We start from the raw sequence: 22,922 nt of genomic DNA, 5'->3' as shown, positions 1-22,922 counted from the left end.
TGATCTCCCACTATTTTCTGTAAACCTCTCCAGCATTGATCCTATAACAACCCCTTTACTAACTTGTAGGTCTCAATCATAACTCCCCCTCTTCCTCCTGTCCACCAGACTCTGCAAATTCTCAATCTTTCCTCATATTCAACATTCCAGAGGTTAGTCAGTTGCCTCTGGACCCTTTCCAACCTCTCTTCAATCTTTCTGAAAACCAGGTGACCAAATATGGGCACAATAGTCCATGTGTGGCCTAATCAAAGCCTTATACAATGAAACAATCACCCTAGTTCTACAAGTCAGTGTCCTCTGCATCATTCCCAGAAATTTTTGTGTCCTCTGCATCATTCCTAGAAATTTTGGACATATAGCCAAAATCTTCACAATTTTGGCTATGTGTCCCCTAAATTTGAGATCCTTATCCACTATCACCACCAGATCTCCTATTTCCTCCACCTCTAACAATATATTCTCACCAAGCATAAATTCAGCTTCTTTGTTTTCGAAATTTTAAAACCTTACATTTTGCAACACTGAATTTCCATTCCCGTGCCCAATCACTCAATTTATTCAAGTCTTCTCGTAAGGCCACAACATCTTTTCTACTCTTCATGGTTTGTCCCAACTTTGCATCATCTGCAAATCAAATCTTCACCAATATCATTAATATACAAGTTAAACAGTAATGGCCTTAAAACAGACCCCTGAGGCACACCACTAGTGACGTTCCTTTTCCTGGATATCGCTCCCCCATACACAACTTGTTGATACCTATCAGATAGCCAGTCTCCAATCCAATGCACTAATCTAATATCCAACTCCATCCACTCTAGTTTGACTATCAACTTATCATGCGGTAATCTATCTAAAGCCTTTGTGAAATCTAAGTATATCACTGGGCTCCGTCTCCTCTGTCCAAGAAAGCAGTCACCTTATTGCAATAATTAAGTAGATTACTAAAATATGACCTCCCTTTAGCAAACCATGCTGTCCATCAAAGATAATACCATTGTTGTCAACCCAATTCTGGATCCTAGTTCTTACCAGCTTCTCCAACAACTTAACCACAACACCTGACACACAGATAGGCCTATAATTTGATGCATGAGTTCTATTATTATTATTATTATTAAACAAGACCTCATGGAGTCAAAGACTCATCTAGGAGGTCCTTTTATCTCACACACATCTCATCATATCGGGTCTTAAACACATTCAAACTCCTTGCAGACACCACACTCTCAGGCAAGGCATTCCAATCATTCACAACTCTGCACGAAAAAACCTGCCTCTCACTCCCCTACTCACACCCTCTTTATACAGTTTCCAGGGATGACCTCTGGTTCTCCCCTGATCTCCCACTATTCGCTGTAGAACTTCTCCACCATTGATCCTATAACAACCCCTTACCAACTTGTAGGTCTCTATCATATCTCCCCTCTTCCTTCTCTCCACTAGACTCTGCAAATTACATCTTTTCAATCTTTCCTCATACTCGACATTCCAGAGGTCAGAAACTACCTTAGTCAGTCGCCTTTGGACCCTTTCCAACATCTCTTCATCCTTCTGAAAACCAGGTGACCAAATCTGGGCACAATAGTCCATGTGTGGCCTAAGCAAAGCCTTATACAATGGAACAAGAATCTCCCTACTTCTACACGTCAGTGTCCTCCTCATCATTCCCAGAAGTCTTTGTGTTGTCTTCACAATTTTGGCGATGTGTCCCCTAAATTTTAGATCCTTATCCACTATCACTCCCAGATCTCTTATTTCCTCTACTTCCAACAATATATTCTCACCAAGCATAAATTCTGCATCCCATCTTTGTTTTCCAAATTTTAAAACCTTACATTTTGCAACATTGAACTCACATCCCCATTTGCTTGCCCAATCACTCAATTTATTCAAGTCTTGTTGCAAGGCCACAACATCTTCACTACTCTTTATGGTTCGTCCCAACTTTGCATCATCTGCAAACAACTGAATATCTCCATTCAAATCTTCGCCAATATCATTAATATACAAGTTAAATAGTAATGGCCCTAAAACAGATCCCTGAGGCACTCCACTAGTGACTTTCCTTTTCCTGGATATTGCACCTCCATACACAACTTGTTGATACCTATCAGATAGCCAGTCTCCAATCCAATGCACTAATCTAATATCCAACCCCATCTGCTCTAGTTTGACTGTCAACTTATCATGAGGTACTCTATCAAAAGCTTTTGCGAAATCCAAGTATATTACCGTGTATCCTTCTCCTCTGTCCAAGGAAGCAGTCACTTTATTGTAATAAGTAAGTAGATTACTAAAACACGAACTCCCTTTAGCAAATCCATGCTGTCCATCAAAGATTATACCATTGTTGTCAACCCAACTCTGGATCCTAGTTCTCACAAGCTTCTTCAACAACTTAACCACAACACCTGACACACAGATAGGCCTATAGTTTGATACTTGAGTTCGATCACCTCCTTTATGAAGTGGCACAATCTTGCCCTCCTTCCACTCTTTAGGGACTTGACCAAGTGCAAGACTCATATTAAAAAAATATGTCAAGGCAGGTGTCAACTCTCTGGCACATTCCTTCAGAATACGCGGTGATACATTATCAAGTCCCACAGCTTTATTTACATCTAGTTTACTCAACTCCCCAAACACCTCTTGCTCACTTACAGTCAGTCTCTCCTCCCCATCATCAACTGCTCTTAATCTCTCCATGAAGTCACATTCACAAGATTGAAAGATCTTTATGAACTGCTCATTAAGTATCTCCACCACACATTCTGCAACAGCTGTCTTTATACCATTTCCTCCAATCAATGTCATCCTTCCATAATCATTCTTTCTTTTGCCGGCTACATATCGAAAGAACTCCCTAGGATTCTTTTTAGCTTCATTAGCAAACTGCTGTTCATACCTCTATTTAGCTACTCTCACCAACCAAGTCACTCTCCTTGCCTGGTCTTTGTAGAACTCATGAAATTGGTTACTTCCACTTCTCTTATGCTGCCTCCACAATGCCCTTTTTCTCTGTATTGCATGCTTAATCTCTTTATTCATCCATCTCACACCTAACTTATTTAACCTTCTCACCCGTGGTATACATTTAGACATTGCATCCGCTAAATATTTTTTGAAAATCCCCCAAGCTGCATTGATCTCTTTTCCAGCTAACTCCTCATTCCATGCTACACCTGCAAGCTGTCTTCTGAGCTCTTCATAATCACCCCCCTTGTAGTTCCACATATACCCTTTTTTCACAGGGGTCCTTGCACTGCTGGCAACCACCCAAGTAATCGCCTCATGGTCACTTTCACCAATTGGTGGATGATTTGATACCTCATTGATAATTACATCCTCCGATGAGATGACCAAATCCAAGACCCTTAATCCTCGTGTGCCCTCTGTTACATACTGTCTGAGGTAGTTATCCCTCAAAAACTCATTTTCTTTACTTCCAGTTGCTATCTCTTCATTCCAGTCTATATTGCCATAATTAAAATCACCCATAATGATCACCCTTTTCTTATTTGCTTGGCTTATTTGACTATACATTTCACTATCACCACTATCCACATTACCAGGTCTATAACAACATCCCACCAAGTATTTGATTCTATTCACCTCTATCTCACACCATACTGCCTCAAAACCACTGGCCCCATTTCCCTCTTGCATCTCTACCTTGTATGGACTTGGATTACCTTGGATTACCTCCCTTATAAAACAGCACAAGCTTGCCTTCCTTCCACTCCTTTGGAACTTGACCCAGTGGAAGGCTTATATTAAAAAAATATGTCAAGGCTGGTGTTAACTCCCTAGCACATTCCTTCAGAATACGTGGTGATATATTATCAAGTCCCACAGCCTTATTAACATCTAGTCTGCTCAACTCTCCATACACCTCTTGCTCACTTACAGTCAGTCTCTCCTCCCCATCATCAACTGCTCTCAATCTCTCCATGAAGTTACATTCACAAGATCGTGATAAAATATGAGAGATTATTCCTGGAATCAGCCTCAGCTCTAAAAAACTAGCCAAACCTCAACAAATTTGGACACATGAAATGAGACTGCCCCAAATATGGGAAGCTTGCATTCTAAGAACATTAGCCCAACAGCCAAGACAACCCAATTTAGCCCACTAAGGGGATCTAAATTCAGGACTCTAAGACTGACTTCAGTTGTTTTCTTCAGCCATATTTGTTTAGTGTTAGTACCTGCATGCACATATCATTATTTTTATGTTCCCTTAAGATAGTAATGTTACATTACCAAAATATAGGAAGTATTAATTAAAGTTTTTTAATTAATATTCTAGTATATTGTCTTTCCCTAAAATCTGACAGTTAATAATAATAATAGTCTCTAAGTTTTTATTTTATTTTATGTAAAGAATGCTGAATATAATGTAATGACAAAAGTCATTTTCAATAATATTGTATAATAATTAATATACAGGGTGTTTCAAGAAGAATGTCCTGATTTGAAAATTGTATATCTCTGCAACCACGAACCACAAATTAATGTGACTTGTACCGTGTGAATGGCCTTGGCCCAGAGTTTGATACGGCGACTGCTAGATGACACTACTAGCGCCCAAATAGCCACTACACTTAGTTAATGAGAAGATGGCATCTAGTCAACAGAAGACATTTTGTAACTGTACCACACTACCTTACCCAAGTCTTGAAGATACTTTCAGTCGCAAACTTTGTTTGCTCACACTTGGATAAAGGATTAAACTAAATTTATTATGGTCTAACCAAGTGAAAAATAAACTTTCAATACCACATTTTCATTATTAAATATAATTATTTGAAATCGGGTCATTCTTTTTGAAACACCCTGTATTTTGAATTACTTTTGCTTATGACAAAAATGTCTTGGATCAAAAGGCCCAAAAAGTTTATTGTCATAAAACATTAACAAAGTGGTAATTTTGGCCAACCACTTGGTTGGTTAGCATATCTGTTCTGCAGCCAAAAGGCTGTGGATTCTAATCCTGCTGTGGGCATGGGTGTTTGTGATTGTCTGTGAAAATACTAGTGGTGGTGGGTAGTAGATGGCATTGGTGTAGATGATGATGGTAGTAGCAGTTTGGTGCAGTTGGTGGATGAAGTAGTAGTGGAGACAGAGTTGTAGTGTAGGTGCCTTCCCTCGATGAGTCCAAAGACTCATCGAGGGAGGGTACCCAGTATTATTATGTGACTCTTTGAAGGTATCATGTAATAATAATAATAAAAATTGAGCTTTATGAAAATGCATTATGTTAATGAAAAATTAACCTAAAATTTTAGCACATAACTTAAATGCTTACTCATTTAAATTATGTGTTGGGTGAGTGAGGTGAGAGAGAGAGATGCTGAACTGAACATAAATTTTTTTAATCAAAATGAATTAATGACTATTTTTTTGGAATGTTTTTGCTGCTTACTTTTTAAATTAAACAAGTAAGTTCCATTTACAGAAATTTCCGATTTTTTGCATGATTCCTCAAGCCTTACTCCTTCAGGCAACTTAGATACTGGCACCCAATCACAACTGAGACCAGGATAACCAAGAATTAGTTTATAATCTCCAGATCTAAAAAAAAAAGGTATATCATCATCTTTACTGGCAAATTTTATCTCTTCAGTTTAGCAAGGTTAATTGCATTTAATTAATCATGTAGTCTACAGTAAATGGAAATTAATGCAGCACACACAAAGACAATAAGCAATAAAAACTACAAGCAGAAAAGAATCAGGATATAGTAAAGTAGCATAAGTCTGGAGTCATGGGCTATGAGATTCTGCTATGCTCGTTACTAGAACAGATAGGTGATTCTGCCATGAAATGTTCCAATGGAATTCAGTAAGAAGTTCAAAGGCATGTGTTGTGAGCTGAGCAGGTCATAAACTTAATAGTTATAAGCTGAGTGGATAGGAAACAGGTAAATTTCCTGATTACTGTAAAAGATGGTTACTCTTCTGCTGTTTAGCTCAAGGGTATTGAGCTAAACAGAGAAAAAATTCATAGTCAGAATTCAGGAATGACAATGTGACTATAACAACAACAACAATTTAGTGATAATTAGCACAATATTTAGAAAAGGAAATTGTGTAATGGCTAGTTTTCTGTCACATAAGAAATTCTATCAAATAAGATAAATAATTATACATATAATCAACAGTCATTTCCTGTCTAACAAGTACACAAGCACATGACATTTAACAACTCTGCAACTTAAATGCATAGTTCAAACATTTTACTTTAAACAACTTAAGTTGCTTACCTCTACTTTAGCATTAGATTTCAGTTCATGTCATTTAAAGTTCATACTTGATTATTTACTTACAGAAATCAATACGTATTAGTTACTCTTAACACACATACTCAAACTGCTGTTCACAAAGTGGGGGATTTCAATTCCTAGGTGTGAGCGCTACAAGCTGAGAGATAAAGTCTATTCATATACTGCAGTATTAAGTGGGACACTGAATTCTTCATAAGCTCTTAGAGACAAGTCTGAAACATTCTTTACAGGACAGCTTATTTCTTGGCCTTCTGTATTAAGAATTTATGGAACCGCATACTTTTCTTAATTTCAGAATATTTAATGCTCTAACTGATGAGTTGACTTGCAGCTTACTTTCCTAGAGGTTAGTAACATCTCATAAGCTTTCTACTTTATTTCTCTCTATCTGCTTTTGTTTGAATTCTGGTTGATTGTTCCTCCTCCTCCTCCTCATTTCCTTCTCCTTACTATAGCACGTGTATTAGAGCAAAGCTTGAGGGAGAGGCTTCTGGCTTTGAGCAGTGGTCTGTTCTCAACAGACTATTCCGAGAGCATTTCCTGCACAACAGCTGTGGAGAGAAAAAATTCATAGGCAAATCTTGACATGTAAGGATAAGGAAGACATTTTGCCTCTTTATAAGGTCTTGTTAAGACTGCACTTGGACTATTGTTAAAAGTTTTTCCACTTGGTTCTACTATAAATTAAAGATGCCAAGAAATCAGCCTTCAGCCTTGGTATCACTTCTGGGTCTGTCTCCCACTGATGAGACCTCAATGGAAGTTGAAACCAGTCTGGGTGATGACCCTTCCTATAATGCATAGCATTATACATGTCTGTAAGGATATGAGCTTTGCATTATGGGATATTTTCTCTTGGAGAAAATTCATTATGATGAATTTTCTCCAAGATATCCTCATCCCCTTAAAAACCAGGTGACCAGAACTGAAACAGAACCTGTGCACCAAGGACTTTTATAATGGAACTATAAACTCTTCTCTTCTACATGTCTAGGTCCTCCTGATTATTGCTATAATTGTGATGTAATCACAATTTTAGCAATGCAATCCATAAAATTCAGGTCACTGTTTACAACTACTCCCAGATCACTCCTTTCCTCTACCTTCTTCAAGATATTTTCCACTAATTTTATACTCTGTATCCCATCTTTGTGTACTAAATTTCAAAACCAATGTTGAACTGCACATCACACTGACTCACATGGTCTATTTGGATCCTCCTATAAGGCCACAAAATCTTCTCCCTACTTTGCACCATCTGCAATCAACTACATATCTCTCATTAGTTGCTTCCCTATACACAACTTGCTAATACCTATCTGACAGCCAGTCACCTATCCAACTCGCTAATCTAGTACCCAACTCCATGCATTGTAATTTAGTTAGCAACTTGTATTTCTGTTACTATCCTAGATTTCATTTTCTGAAATCTAGGATACTAACAGAACATGACACGATAGCTCCTAATGTTAAGGCTTGCTTAAATCAGCTGCACAAAGTACATAAAAAGCAAGCCAGTAGAGTGACTCAGTTGGTAGGGATAGCAAAAGTACAATAGAAGCAGAAATTAGAAAATTAGCCAAAGAAAAACCCTAAAGAGTATTTTTCTATATGTGCCTAGCAGAAAGAAGAATGATTATGGCAAGATAATGTTCATGGATGAAAGCAGTAGATTGGTAACTGCTGCAGATGACATAGTCAAGCTATTTGGTGAGCAGTTTCATCTGGGTGTTTCATCATCATCAGTGTAAAATCAGAATCTCAAGTGTAGAGAATAAAATCAGAGAAGACTTAATGGTGAGCAATTAAGAGGTATATGAGGAGTTAAAAGAAAGCTAGATGTCAATAAGGCAATAGGACTTGATGACATATCACCACGTCTTAAGGGGAATGTTGTAATAGATTTAACGGTATTGATATGAACACAGATTGATAAGAAAATAACTATTAATTAACTTAAAAGCTAATATTTTGCTGGTATTATATCCAGCATCTTCAGAGCACACAACACAAAGTTTGTTACAAATGCAAGACAACCACAATCCGGTGTAACAGTGGGGCTAGTATAAGTAATTGCAGTTACTTATACTAGCCCCACTGTTACACCAGATTGTGGTTGTCTTGCATTTGTAAAAAACTTTGTGTTGTATGTTCTGAAGATGCTGGATATAATACCAGCAAAATATTAGCTTTTAAGTTAATAAATAGTTATTTTATTATCCATCTGTGTTCATATCAATACCTTTAAATCTATTACAACCTGTCTGACGAACACATAAGCCTATCCATGCGCTTAAATATTCTTAAGGGGAATGTTCCAGGGAGTTACTATTAGTCTTTGGCCTACCTGTTTAACAAGAGTCTTGCAACAGTACAAGTCCCAAAGAATGGAAGGAAGGTAAAATTGCTCCACTTCACAAAGGTGGTGGTGGGTGATAAGGCTAAGCCACAAATTATGGAATGATTGGCATATTTAGAGTTTCAGTTAAGGTATTGGAAAGATTGGTGAGAGCTAGGATACAAAAGTGAGTGAATAAGAACAGCATTCTTTGTACTTGTCAGCACAAGTTTGTTAAAAGGGAGGTAGTGTTTTACCAACTTGCTTATGTACTATAAGAAGGTAAAACTGCTGGATAAGGGAGAGTATATAAAGTGATATATTTAATACTGCAAAGGATTTTGACATATTGCCACACCACAAGTTGGTAGCTGAACTGGATTGAATGGATTGGATGAATGATTAGTCAGTTGGATAGGCCACTAGCTTTCATATAGGTATGAGTAAGTTGTGCATGGGGATGCAGTTCGTGGAAGAGGAACGTCATTAGTAGTGTGCCACAGGTGTCTGTTTTGGGACCATTGCTATTTAATTTGTATATTAATAATATTGGGATGGATTTAATTTGTGATATACAACTGTCTGCATGTGATGTAAAACAGGAAAGTCACGAGAAATCAAGCAGATGTTGTGGTCTTACAGGAGGACTTGAATAGATTTTATGAATGGCCAACAGTATGGAACTGTCAGTTATGAAATATGTAGGTAATAATGCGATGCAAAGTATACTTACTCTTAGTGGTGAAATTTTGGAGGAAGTTAAGCATAGAAGAGTGGTGGTGGTGGACAAGGATCTGAGGTCACATTGCACAAGTTAGGAAGCCATTACATTAGATTATGGTGATGCAGCTGATCTTAATGTGCAGAAATAAAGAAGTTTTATTGTATAAGGCCTCAATCAGGTTATATCCACAGTAATATGGATTTCTGTGTACAGATTTGGTCCCATGATTTTCATGGTGATGAGAATATATTGAAAAGGGTTGAGAGAAGACTAAGGTGGTAACTTGTTTTAGACATGATTGAGACATTTAAGTCAGTAACGAGCAGTTACTGGGTTAATGTGGAAGAAATTTTTCATAGAATGGGAGAAGGGGACACCCTTGAAAGCTGTATAAGGTGAAGGGGTATTATCTACATTCACCACAATCTTAGAAGGTTCTTCTGAGATTGTGGTGAATGCAGATACCTGAATGAGTTTAACATGTTCGCTGCCACGCTCCTCAGGCATAGTTTGTTCCCACACGCCAAGCCCTTTTTACATCTTCAAGGTCACTACAAGTAATCTCATAGCTGGCTTATCAGACAGAATTTTGTTTCATATGCCAACTACGAGTAATCTCATATTGATGAGTCAATGGTGTTGTGATAGATAAGTGGAGTCATACAAAGTGTAAATTAAATCTTTTATTTTGTGAATATTTTTGCAAATTTTATTACTTCATTATGTCTGAATATAAGAAGAATTGTCAACAGTACAGTATTGAGTATTTGAAATATGGTTTTATTCAGTCTCAAATATTTGAAATATGGTTTTATTCAGTCTCAAATATTTGAAATATGGTTTTATTCAAACTGTTATAATGGGAGCATTACAAAATTTATGTCTTGCAAAGTGGGTGGTGGCCTGAAAAAGTTTGGCAATCTATGATCTAGAAGAACAACATACTGAAAAGGAATATGAAATTTAATCCAGAGCAAGAAAAAAAAATTATGATCACAGAGAGGAAGAGCACATTAATTAATTAAGCTCCAGAGCCAGCTTTCTTTATTTGAGGTCAATTATCAGTCAAAAATGAAAACTTTCAGAAGCCTCTCAGCAGAAAGACTAAAGCATTCTAAACTGGAATTTAAGTAAAAAGGAAATTAGTATGAAAACAAAACTAAGCTAAGTTGACTGGTCAGTTTACATTACTAATCTAATAGTAATTTAAATTACTAATCTATAGCTTTGAGTCATGTCCATTAATGACCAAACACTCCAACCAACTTCAAGAGTAAATTGAGATTTCTCAGCAAGATAGAAGAGTCAAGATAAGAAACTAGACAATTTTATAATTTAAAGAGTTAAACCACTCAAAACTAAATCCAGTAAATACAACTTAGATAGTTTGGACATTCAATATCTTTTGGAGAACAAATGATATTGAAAGTGAGCCTGGAAAACAAGACAGTAGGCAAAAAGACCCAGAAGAAGATGTACTGCATTTAAGGGGGGTTTATCCAAAACAAACTGATGGAGAGAGAGAGAGGAGTAGGATGAAATAATGCCAAGATACCTGCCAGAGATCAGAAGAAGTGGCATGATTTCTGTGTTACCTCTATACTATTAGGTAGAAAAAGATCAAGTATGTGCTTTTAATAAACAATAAATTACATGATAACCACAGTAATTAACTTTAATGAAAAGAAGTAATATCAGAGGGAAACTTTCAGTAATACTTCTGGAAGAACAAAATACTGAAAAGGAATAAGAAAATTAACCAAAGCAAGAAAGAAAAAATTTATGATCACAGAGTGTGGTTATCATGTAATTTATTATTTATAGTCATACCATGGGTAGCATTAAAGATGCGCTTTTAATATTTATTGTACAATTTCCTTTATGAAAATTTTATGCATAAGGAAATATCTCAAATAATATACTGAAACTGATGAAGAAAAATATTATTAGATTACCTGATAGCAGCCCTTTCATATTCCAAATCATAAATATTATAGACAAATTCAGTTCTGGATGGTGGTCCATCGGTACTAATCATTTTCCACTGACTTACTCCATCCATCTTTGTATCTTAAAAGCAAAAATTATCAAATTTATGAAATGAAAATAGTATTGGGAGGAAGAAATAACTATTACCAATACTACTAATAATACTGTTATTGCCTCAGGCATGTCCACAGAGTCATGGACTCATCATGGAGCCATATACTAGCCGTCATTCATACAATACCTGTTATAAACTATTTCAATGATAAAGTACTCCTTATACAATTTCCAGGAGTGACCTTTGTTGTCTCCTTTCCTGTCATGAATTTAAAAATTTCTTCTGCATCAAACCTATAACATCTTTAATAACTTATATGTTTATATCATATCTCCTGTTTTTGATCTATCATCTAGTCATTGTAACCCACAAACATTTCAATCCATCTTCAAAAGAAGCATTTCATAGACCTGACACACTACTTGGTGATTCACTTCTGGATCCCCTCCAGATTCTGCACTGATCTTGTTGTCTTCATCCCCAAGGGAGGCAATGAGATCTGTGTAGAGTAGTCCAAATGTGTCTATGTGTATAGTCACATCTAGACATTGTGCAGCCATTTCCTTTATACAAATGAACTTTTTTTATTATAAAAAGTGAGTCAATTACTAAGGTGAAACTCATCCTTTGCAGAACCATGCCACCTCTCCCCCACTTACAGAGCATCATATTTCCATCCACCTGTTCCTAAATTCTCTCTTTGATCAACTTCTTCAATACCCTAACTACCTCTCTTGATTGATCTATAATTTATTACCTCTACCTTGGTGCCTCCTTTATGCAATAGAATGATTTTGCTCTCTTTTCAATACCTTGAGACCTTACAAAGCTGAGACTTAAACAATGTCATCAGATGACTTGCCAATTCCGTTGCATATTCTTGTAATACAAGAACTGACATTCCACCCACTGCTATAACTATATTAGTATTAAGATTCTGCAATAACCTAAACACATTCAATTCATCTACCTCTATTCTAACATCAGCACTCCTCTCACATTAGGTACTGCAGTATCTCTATCTCCACCTGGATGGCACACTGTTGTAAACTGATCATTCAATAACTCAACTGTTTACTCAGATTTTGTTACCTCACTGCCATCTGCACTCATAAATTAAAAGTCCATAGTCATTATTCTATTTACTTTTACTTGTCATGTATCAAAAGAATTGTTTTGGATTTCCTTTGGCATGCTAGACTAATTTGCTCTATTATATGATGCTCCAGCACCATTATCCCATCCAAGATCTGCAAAATACTCCTCTACAGCTGCAATCACCTCTTGATTCAAAGAAAACCGCTAACCAGCGAGGAAGAGTTTTAGTTTTGGGAAGAGATAGAAGCCAGAGGGAGCCAAATCTGGGGAATATGGTGGATGTTCCACAAATTCAGAGTGCAGATCCCTTAATTTTCCCATTGCCAAAACACCTTTGTGGGCAGGTATAGTTGATGATGAAAGATGATTTTTTTTCCGTTCTGCAAACCAGGTCTTTTCTCAAAAATTTTTTCGTCTAGTCTGGTTTAAAGATCGGAATAATATTCCCTGGTTATTGTTTCCTTTTTCAACATAATTAATAAACAAAAGGCCTTTAGCATCCCAAAACACTGATGCCATGACCTTTCCTGCTGATGGAATCGACTTGGTCTTCTTTGGCACTGAACAATTGGTTTCTTCTACTGTTTTGACTGCTGTTTGGATTCTGGTGTGTAATGGTGAATCCAAGTCTCATCCATTGTAATAATTTGATGCACAAAATCAGTTTGATTCTTGTTAAAATGCTCCAAGCACTGTTCAGAGGTTTCATGTGAGTGCGTTTTTGATCTGTTGTGAGCAAGCGTGGCACTCATCTTGCGCAAAGCTTTTTCATTTGCAATTCTTCATGCAAAATATGTTATACACGTTCTTTTGAAATGCCTATAGGCTCAGCAATTTCATGCACACTGACTCGCGAGTCATCCAATACCATATTGTGCACTTGATCAATGATTTCTGATGTTGTTACACTTTTTGGACGTCCTTCATGTGGATCATCTTCAAGGTTGGTACAGCTATGTTTAAACTCGGCAGCCCATTTCTTAATTGTCAAAAACGAAGGCGAAGAGTGCCATAAACTTTTATGAACTTCGAATGAATTTCTTTTGGCGTTAAACCTTCTTTTACAAAGAATTTTATAACTGCACAATACTCAGTTTTATCCATTTCAAGGGATACAAGCAACACTTTTGCTTCAGACATCTGTATAAAACAAACTACCTGATAGAATGACTTGCAATTTCACATGGATACATATGACAGATGTGCCAACGTAGAAAAATAAATCTTGCTGCCATCTATGGTCGAGGCCGAGAACTTTTCAGACCACTCTCGTATGTTGAGTAGAGACATGAAAGTATGCAACTATTGAAGGCCTTGATCAAACTACATATGGACCACTGTACACAAATCTGGTTACCTGGTTAGTATACAGTGATGAAAAAACTATAGAGAGGATCAATTAACAAGTATCAAAGGTAATACCATGACTCTGCATTGTTAGTTATGAGAATGTTTAATTGCAGAAATTAGCAGACAAGCAGAGGAGAGATGATATGATAATATTATTTAAGTTATTATTATTATTATTATTCGTGACACCTCCAAGGAGTCTGAAGACTCATCGCGGGAGGCCACCTATTGTACAACTCTTCGTCTCCACCACCACACCAATCCTCTACTACCAATCATCAACATCAGCTGCCTACCACCACCACCATCACAGCTAGTATTTTTTGTCTGTAAATTGTGTTCTGAAGGGCCGATTTGTCTGTATGCAGGATGAAAAACCCTGCTACCTCCATATGAGATCGGCTAACTCACCTTCGATTGAAAAAGTCCATATAAAGATTCCTCCGTCATGACGAGAGCAACATACCGTCATTCTTCCAATTGCACAACAGAGGTGCTTGTTGATATGGAAGAGATTTTTCATAGAATGAGAGATGGGGGTAGAACAAGAGGCCATCTCTGGAAACTGTATAAAGAGGGTATGAGCAGAGGAGGATCAAATTGTTTCCATGGAAAGTGTTGAGTGGAATGCATTGCCCGAGTTTGTTGTGAATGTAGACACATTGAATCATTTAAGGCATGGTTGGATAAGCATTGTGTGCAATGGTGTGTACTTCCCACAATGATTCTCTGACTCCATGAAGGTCAGATGTTAATGATAATAATAATAATAATTAAAGGTGTCTTGTTTGATGAGGTGTGTTTGACATGGAAGAGATTTTTCATAGAATGAGAGATGGGGGTAGAACAAGAGGCCATCTCTGGAAACTGTATAAAGAGGGTATGAGCAGAGGAGGATCAAATTGTTTCCATGGAAAGTGTTGAGTGGAATGCATTGCCCGAGTTTGTTGTGAATGTAGACACATTGAATCATTTAAGGCATGGTTGGATAAGCATTGTGTGCAATGGTGTGTACTTCCCACAATGATTCTCTGACTCCATGAAGGTCAGATGTTAATGATAATAATAATAATAATTAAAGGTGTCTTGTTTGATGAGGTGTGTTTGACAGTGAGGACCTATCATGATGAATCTTTGACTCCATAGAGATTGAACGATAAGAGTGAAATGTATTAAAAGTACTTTGAATGTTCACTTCCCTCTCATCCCAATTATATCTTGCATTTCTGTTTGAAAAATTATACTCAGCTTCCACCCATTTATGTGAAGAAAGGTGATTCCCTGAGTATACATGTTAGTCATTGCTGACTTTTATGAGTGAAAATTTCACTTACATAATTGAGTTTACTCAGGGACCTCTTCTTTGTTTACAATTAGTTTCGACAAGTACAGAGAAATAAATTCTACTCACTGTCATAATAATTGATCTATTAATTTAGCTCTTGTGGTATTCTTCTTTTAAAAAGATGCTAATACATGTACGTTGCAGAACATCAGTGCTATATTTAACATTTATATGGAGAATATCGGGTGATAATAGATACCATTATTAGTGTTTATTTATATTATTTGTTTTATCCTTTTAGATGTAAAGGTGGATTAATTTTATAAGTCTTTTAACTTCTTGAAAATTTCTGAATAATTGAAGTGATAGATCTGAAAATCTATTTTGCAGGTATTTAATAATCAAGGATGGGTGGTGGTGACAGTGGCACACCCAGGGAGGGGGCCAAGGGGTACTGCCCCCCCCCCCCCCAAAAAAAAAAAACACTAGAAAATTTTCTTTTCCTAATTAAAATTTTTTTTTTTATTTATTACTATTAAATCTTGAGTGCTCGGCCCCCTCCAAGATTAAATCCTGAGTGCGCTACTGGGTGGTGGTTCAGTTGCAGATTATGACTATCTTATTAAGTTTCTGGTCCTAGGAGACTCTGGAGTAGGAAAAACAAGCTTTCTTTATCAATATACAGATGGAATATTCCATAATAAATTCATCTCCACTGTTGGAATTGATTTCAGAGAAAAGAGACTTGTAAGCTAATTTAATCATTATAAATTAAAAAAAAATTAAATACATGATTCTGGATTTAGAGAGTTATGCATAGATATAAATTTTTATATTTATATCCATTGATAACTATAAATATTACATGTATAATACAGAGATTTTGGAGAAGCATTTAATGGGTGGTACAGGGTAAACTTGTTTTTGGTTGAAGGACTTGGAATAGATAGGAAGCTAGTGAGAGAGAGAGAGAGAGAGGTAATTTAGAATTGCCTGCTTTCAACCTCCTCTTCCTTAAGGTTTTCTTGCCCCATCTAGTAATATTCATCTGTTGCATTTAACATTCTCCAAACTCCAATATCCATTCAGAGCTCTTCACATTCCTCTCCATGAATCTTGGCCACCTGCGAATGCTGACAAATATCAAATAAGAATTATAATAGAACAATAAAAACAATGCCAGCCTGGCTGAGAGCATTCTATTAGAATAATATCAAAGGGATTAGAGAAAGGGGTGGAGAGAAAAAAGAAGAAAAATAAGAAGCTGCATAAGAATGTGATAATCAAGGAAGTGAGGAGTAGAATTTTTACATGGAGATGTTGTGAATGTATGAATTTAAAAGGCACAGTATAACATATAATTATCTGGATGTGGACTTCCACAGTGAGTCTAACGACTCCATATAGGTCTGATGATAATAAAAAGAAGCTAGCTTGAAAAACTTCCTGCTTACTTTTTGTATACTTTCCGTACTTATCAAATATTCCAATCAAACTAATCTAGAATCAATCCACTTGCCTGTTTCTCCTCCAGCAGCATCAACAAAAGTTGGGAACCAATCAACTGCATGAATTAAGCTGTAGAATAAAATAAATATAATATAATAAAAAATAATAACATGATTAGCTGGTGAAAACTATGGAAACGAATGGATGACTTTTATATTTATTAGTTAAATCACATACTGCAAAATTAAGAACAAATTAATCACTAGAACAATATTACAGTGATTAATTTTTAACTTAAAAGACCTTAAAATGAAGAGCAAGCTAGCTTTTTTTGAGAAAAAAAATTCTTACAGTATTCCAAAAAATAAACTTAGCAATAAAACAGCATGACTTCTTTATTCTACTGGCATTTTTTAAATTTTTTTTAAATATTTTTTTTTTTTTGTTCTAAAGAGTCAGAACATGAAAAGTGGGAAGGAAGGAAAAAGAAGAAACATTAATATGTGATCAGAATAGTGGTAAGGCTTTTAAGAAATATACAAGGAAGTTGATTTAATGAACAGTGGTAGTAAAGATGAATGCTAGATAGGTAGTTGCTGCATGTTTTTTTTATAAGAAAACAGAACAATTGATAATATCAAGTCAGATATGCGTGCATAACCTTACAACACTGAATAAGCAGCAACGATGATCATTTCTCCAATGTCGGTTGATACAAATCCTCCTTCAAGGGCTCTCTAACATCAGTTTTATTTTTTAATGTCCTTCTCAGCTGGATATTATCATCAGAATAAAATAGATCATCTCCTTCAATCCTCAATATCACATTATGATACAAATTAAACAGATTTAGTCCAAGTAGAGGGTTCATGGTTCTGTGCCACATTACTGCTTATTTGCATTCTCCCAGCTCTACCATATACTATCTTCTGTACTACTCTTTAATTTATTACAGAGTGGAAAAGGGGTGATAAGACTGAGACATACAAATTACTGAGGGGTTTTTACAAGATTAATTCAGAGGAAAGGGCCATACCCCAGCTCTTTATTAAACTGAATAAGAGTGAATGATGTACATATAGCAAGTGATACAAAAATGAATGGATGCAACTATTATATAAAACACAAAAGATATCACAATTTAACAGTTAGTTCTGAATCCAAAATAAAGCTACAATTTAATATCAGAGAAGTCCATGTAAGGCCAGATCACAGTATGGAGAGTCGGTCCATTTTCATTTGTGGAGCATCTCTTTGTATCCTACATGTCTTGTCCTAATCCAGTTAAGTGGAGAGATGTGAAGGAGGATTAAAACCCTTTAGTATGGCATTTAGATCAGGAATAGTGACAGGTACATTAGTTGTGTGTTTCTTCCAGTCATAGTTTCCAGGCTGATGTAATATCAAAGGCTTCCTGCAACATATGCACAGCAGTTATCCAGGCAGATTTCAGTTCTCAGAGTAGCTGCATGATAGATATCTTCATGTATAAGCAAGTTACTGTTTGCAGCAATTTTATTCCACAGGCTACCTAAAGACCTTTTCCTTTGTAATAGAGGAGGAGGAGCAATATTACTAAGTACTGGAAGTAAGTAAGCTGGTGTTGATCTTATTGTTCCAGAGATAAGTCTCATGGTTTGGTTAAGATAGACAACAATCAGTGAGGTGTGAGCAATGTTTAGCCACACTGGAGAATAGAATTCTGAGGGATACACAAATACCAAACTGGTTATGCATAATGAAATGGCTGCACCTAATGAAGGACCTGTCAGTTTCTGCAAGATGTTATTGCAAGTTTTTAATTTGTCAGCAATGTTTATCAAGTGATTTTTAAAAGCAAAGGATCTGTTAAGAGTCACTCAAAGATGCTTTGTGATTATACTGTATTTTACCATGCTATTTCTAAAGTAGACTTCAGGAGCACAGTTTGATTGGCTGTTATTATTATTATTATTATTATTAACATCTGACCCTCATGGAGCCAAAGGGCTCATTGCAGAAGGTCTATACTCTCTCATGTCTAAAAGATCATTGAACCATGTCGTGAACTCATCCGATGTTTATAGATAAGTCTTGAATCTGACACTGAACAATTACTATATTAGAGTATATATACATACTGCAATTAAACTTTTAAATATCATTGAAATTATATATGATTATGATTTCCAATAATTAAGATCCTGCTCCCTACAGCCATTGGCACTAAATCTTGAAATCCTCTTAACCTCCCTACAGGCCAAAGCAGATAAAAAATACACACCATCTTATGGTTTTTCAAGGATAAAAGCATGAACAATTTCTGTATTTTATCCTGTAAACTGTTAATCCCTTAATAGTGATTGTAGATCCATTAATGGACTGGATGTAGGAGAGTGAATTTTGAGACCATTTGATTTTAAGTATAATGCTTTATTATTACAAGCCTCCATGGAGTTACAGACTCATCATGGGAGGTAGGACTTAGACAACACAACGTTTATCATATCACTCCTTAAACTCATTCATTGTCTGCATTCTCGGCATGCACTTTGTGCACCCACTGCTCTCCTTATCATCTTATCCTATTATGCAATGCTTGCTTTTGCAACTTTCAGGGATGGACTCTTGTCTTGTTCCTTCTTCTCTTTTTATCCCTGTAACACATGGCACTAATTTGCTATAATTTTTACAATCTCTTATATGGGAGTACTATAAAATAAAAAAAAAAGGGAAAAATTACCTCACTTCGATGTCTCGATTTGGCATCACTTTTGTGCAACTATTTTATCTTTGACTAGTAAGTGAGTTAATGCTCAAATTTAAACAAACAGAGCAAAGATATGTCTAGTTACATCTGTAATAATAACTCATCCTTACTATAATTTCTTGCTCTTTGCTGACACATTTCATTTTCATAGTACTCCCACATAAGAGATTGCAGAAATGATAGTAAGAATATATCTTGAATGTAATTCAAGATATATTCTCTCAAACAAAATCTCCACATTGCTAGCTGCCCTCTGTGTCAAAATACATCATCATCTCTCTCTCTCTCTCTCTCTCTCTTTTCATTGTAAATGAGGTGGTAGCCACTTATTCACAGTTATATGCTGAAGTTATAATGAAATCCAACATTCGTGATCTTTAAGTCTCATTCATCATTTGATGTCAAAGGTAATTCTCCTTAAATATCAGCTAAATTAATTTGCTGACATACTTCATGTTCATCATTTTTGTCTCCTTCCTTCTGCCATAACAAACTGTCATGTTTCATCTTCTTTTCATCTACTTCAAGTCAAACAGCCTCAAATCTACTGCTATAGCTTTCTGACTTTTTTTCCCCTTGCCAGACTTCATTATTCTTATAATAAAAGCTGAAATAATATAATACATAAATAATAATATAATAAACTAAGTTTATATTTATTTCATGTTTAACAATGATTGAATGTTTTAACTTGCTAAGATTATTCACTAAGATTATTTGATTTGTTCATTCATCTGCAGTGTTTTTCAAAATGACAATACACCATGTGAGTGTAGCATAAGAGAATATGCAAGGTGGAAAAAAAATAAGTAAGTAAAACTTGAATATAACTATATTATCATACCAAATTATACATTATTGCATGTTTGGGAATAAAATGCTCAAAATGCATTACTTTTTATTATAATTAGTGTAATGTTATGTTATCCTACTTGTTATTTACATATGCCTTCTTTCGTAACATAGAACCATGAACAAAAGTTGGGACTCGAGTACCACCTTCCCATAAAGTCGTTTTGCTCCCTCTCAAAGGCCAATTGTTGCCACCACTAAGAACTTCACCACCATTCTGTAAAGAAAACAACTGAATTATTACTTATATTTTAAATAATTGGTAATTGATATATATATATATATATATATATATATATATATATATATATATCAATTTATATGTAGCATTATTTGCTGAAATTTAATTAATTGCAGTTTTAATATTGATAAGTGTAGGGTACTGTACTTTGGAGTGCAGAGATATGAGCATGTTACTATACTGGTGGAGCTTTGCTTCAAGAAGTGGATGAGATTTGAGATCTGGGCATGATAGTTGACAGTGGACACTGAAATTTAGAGGGCAAATTGCAAGTTGCAAAGATTGCAAAAATAGGGATAAGGAGATGGTCTTGCCACTGTATAAAGCATTGATCAGGCTATGCTTGGACCATTGCTCAGATTTGATTACCCAGTTTTCACTGTGATGTGGAAACAATGGAAATGGAAACATTGGAAATTATCCAATGGAAACACTGGAAATTATCCAGATCATCAGAGATGAATAAACAGTGCAATATCAAGAATCTTGAATGTTGTTTATGAACGGTTAAAGGAACATAAATTGAAGAAATTATGAAAGGAAGCTGTGAGCAAGAGGGTGAGGAGTGGTTTCTTTGCATGGAGGGTGGTTGAACCTTTGAACACATTGCCTGATAGAGTGGTGAGAGCAAGAACGGTCAATGAGTTCAAGGAGTGGTATAACAGACTTTGTGTTTTCTGGAAAGGACCTCCCATGATGAGTCTTTTGACTCCATGGAGGCCTGAATAATAATAATAATAATAATATATCCCCTTCCCTCTTCTTCCTATTCACAAGGCTCTGCAACTTACATTCTCTCAATCTGCCCTCATACTCCACATTCCAAAGAACACCTTTGTGAATCTTCTCTAAACCCATTCCAACATATCCTCATCATCATGAAAACCAGGTGACCAAATCTGTGCATACTAATCCATATGAGGCCTGAGCAAGGCCTTATACAATGGTATCATAACCTCTCTGTTTCAGCATGTCAGGGTTCTCTGCATCATTGTCATTATCCAAAGTGATGTCTTCACAACTTGTGCAATGTAGCCCCTGAATTTCTGGTCCTTGTCCACCATTACTCCTAGATCTCTCATCTCCTCTACTTCCGGTAAAGTTTCCCCACCGAGTGTATACCTTGCATCCATTGTTGCTTACCAAATCTCAAAATCTTACACTTTGCAACATTGAACTGACAGTTCCACTTACCAGCCCATTCATGCAACCTATTCAAGACCTCTTGTAAGGCCATAACATCCGCTTGACTCTGCATTGCTCTCCCCAGTTTTGCATCATCTGCAAACAGCTGCATATCACTAGTCAAACCCATCGCAATATCATTAACATGCAAATTGAACAAAAATAGCCCTAAAACTGACCCCAGTGGCACACCACTAGTGATCTTTCTCTTTCAGGATACTGCACACTCACATATACAACTTTCTGATACCTATCTGACAGCCAGTCATTGATCCAACTCAGAAGTCTGTTATCCAATCCCATCTGTTTCAATTTATTTACCAGCTTATCGTGTGGCAGTTTATGAAAAGTCTTTCCAAAATCTAAGTATACCACTGTATATGCATCTCCCTTGTACAAGATGTCGCCATGTTATAGTACATAAGTAAGTTGGTAAAACATGATCTTCCTTAGGCATGCCAATGCTATTGGAGACTGACTGTAAGTGAGCAAATGGTGTATGGGGAGTTAAACAAACCTGATGTTAATAAGGCTGTGGGTTTTGATAATATATCACCATGTATCCTGAAGGAATGTGCCAGGGAGTTGACACCGGCCTTGACATATTTTTTTTTAATACGAGTCTTGCACTGGGTCAAGTTCCAAAGGAGTGGAAGGAGGGCAAGATAGTGCTGTTTTATAAGGGAGGTGATAGAAGCATCAAATTATAGGCCTATCTGTGTGTCAGATGTTGTGGTTAAGTTGTTGGAGAAGCTGGTGAGAACTAGGATCCAGAACTGGTTTGAACACAATGGTATTATGTTTGATGGACAGTATGGATTTGTTAAAGGAAGGTCATGTTTTAATAATCTACTTATTACAATAACGTGACAGCTTCCTTGGACAGAGGAGAGGGATACACTGTAAAATACTTAGATTTCGCAAAGGTTTTTGATAGATTACCACATAATGTTGATAGCCAAACTAGAGTGGATGGGGTTGGATATTAGATTAGTGCACTGGATTGGAGACTGGCTATCTGATGGGTATCAGCAAGTTGTGTATGGGGGAGCAATATTCCAGAAGAGGAAAGTCACTAGTGGTATACCTCAGGAGTCTGTTTTAGGGCCATTACTGTTTAACTTGTATGTTAATGATATTGGTGAAGATTTGGATGGAGATATTCAGTTGTTTGCAGATGTTGCAAAGTTGGGATGAACTATGAAGAGTAGAGATGTTGTGACATTACAAGACTTGTATAAATTGAGTGAATGGTTCAGGAATGGGGATGCGAGTTCAATGTTGCAAAACGAAAGGTTTTAAAATTTGGGAAACA

The 22,922-nt window shown here is 36.2% G+C and overlaps 1 protein-coding gene across 3 annotated transcripts in view; it reads right to left on the bottom strand.

Annotated features, from left to right (window-relative positions):
- Positions 1-22,922, bottom strand: part of LOC150110511 (arylsulfatase B-like) — a 318,735-nt gene that overhangs the window by 9,088 nt on the left and 286,725 nt on the right. For all 3 annotated transcript variants that reach the window (XM_090394336.1, XM_090394327.1, XM_090394344.1), the window contains 4 exons: positions 20,262-20,398; positions 16,651-16,709; positions 11,310-11,424; positions 5,432-5,580 (listed from right to left, as the gene is read on the bottom strand). In XM_090394336.1, coding sequence (XP_090250462.1) covers positions 5,432-5,580; positions 11,310-11,424; positions 16,651-16,709; positions 20,262-20,398 — 460 coding nt within the window. The remainder of the gene's footprint in view (positions 1-5,431; positions 5,581-11,309; positions 11,425-16,650; positions 16,710-20,261; positions 20,399-22,922) is intronic.

The sequence above is a fragment of the Typopeltis vanoorti genome, chromosome 1 (assembly GCF_054136105.1).
Source record: "Typopeltis vanoorti isolate ZY-2024b chromosome 1, IOZ_Tvanoo_1.0, whole genome shotgun sequence".
Classification (NCBI taxonomy): Eukaryota; Metazoa; Arthropoda; class Arachnida; order Uropygi; family Thelyphonidae; genus Typopeltis; species Typopeltis vanoorti.
The sequence above is the reverse complement of the archived record's forward strand: the minus strand, read 5'-3'. Positions and strand labels throughout refer to the sequence as shown.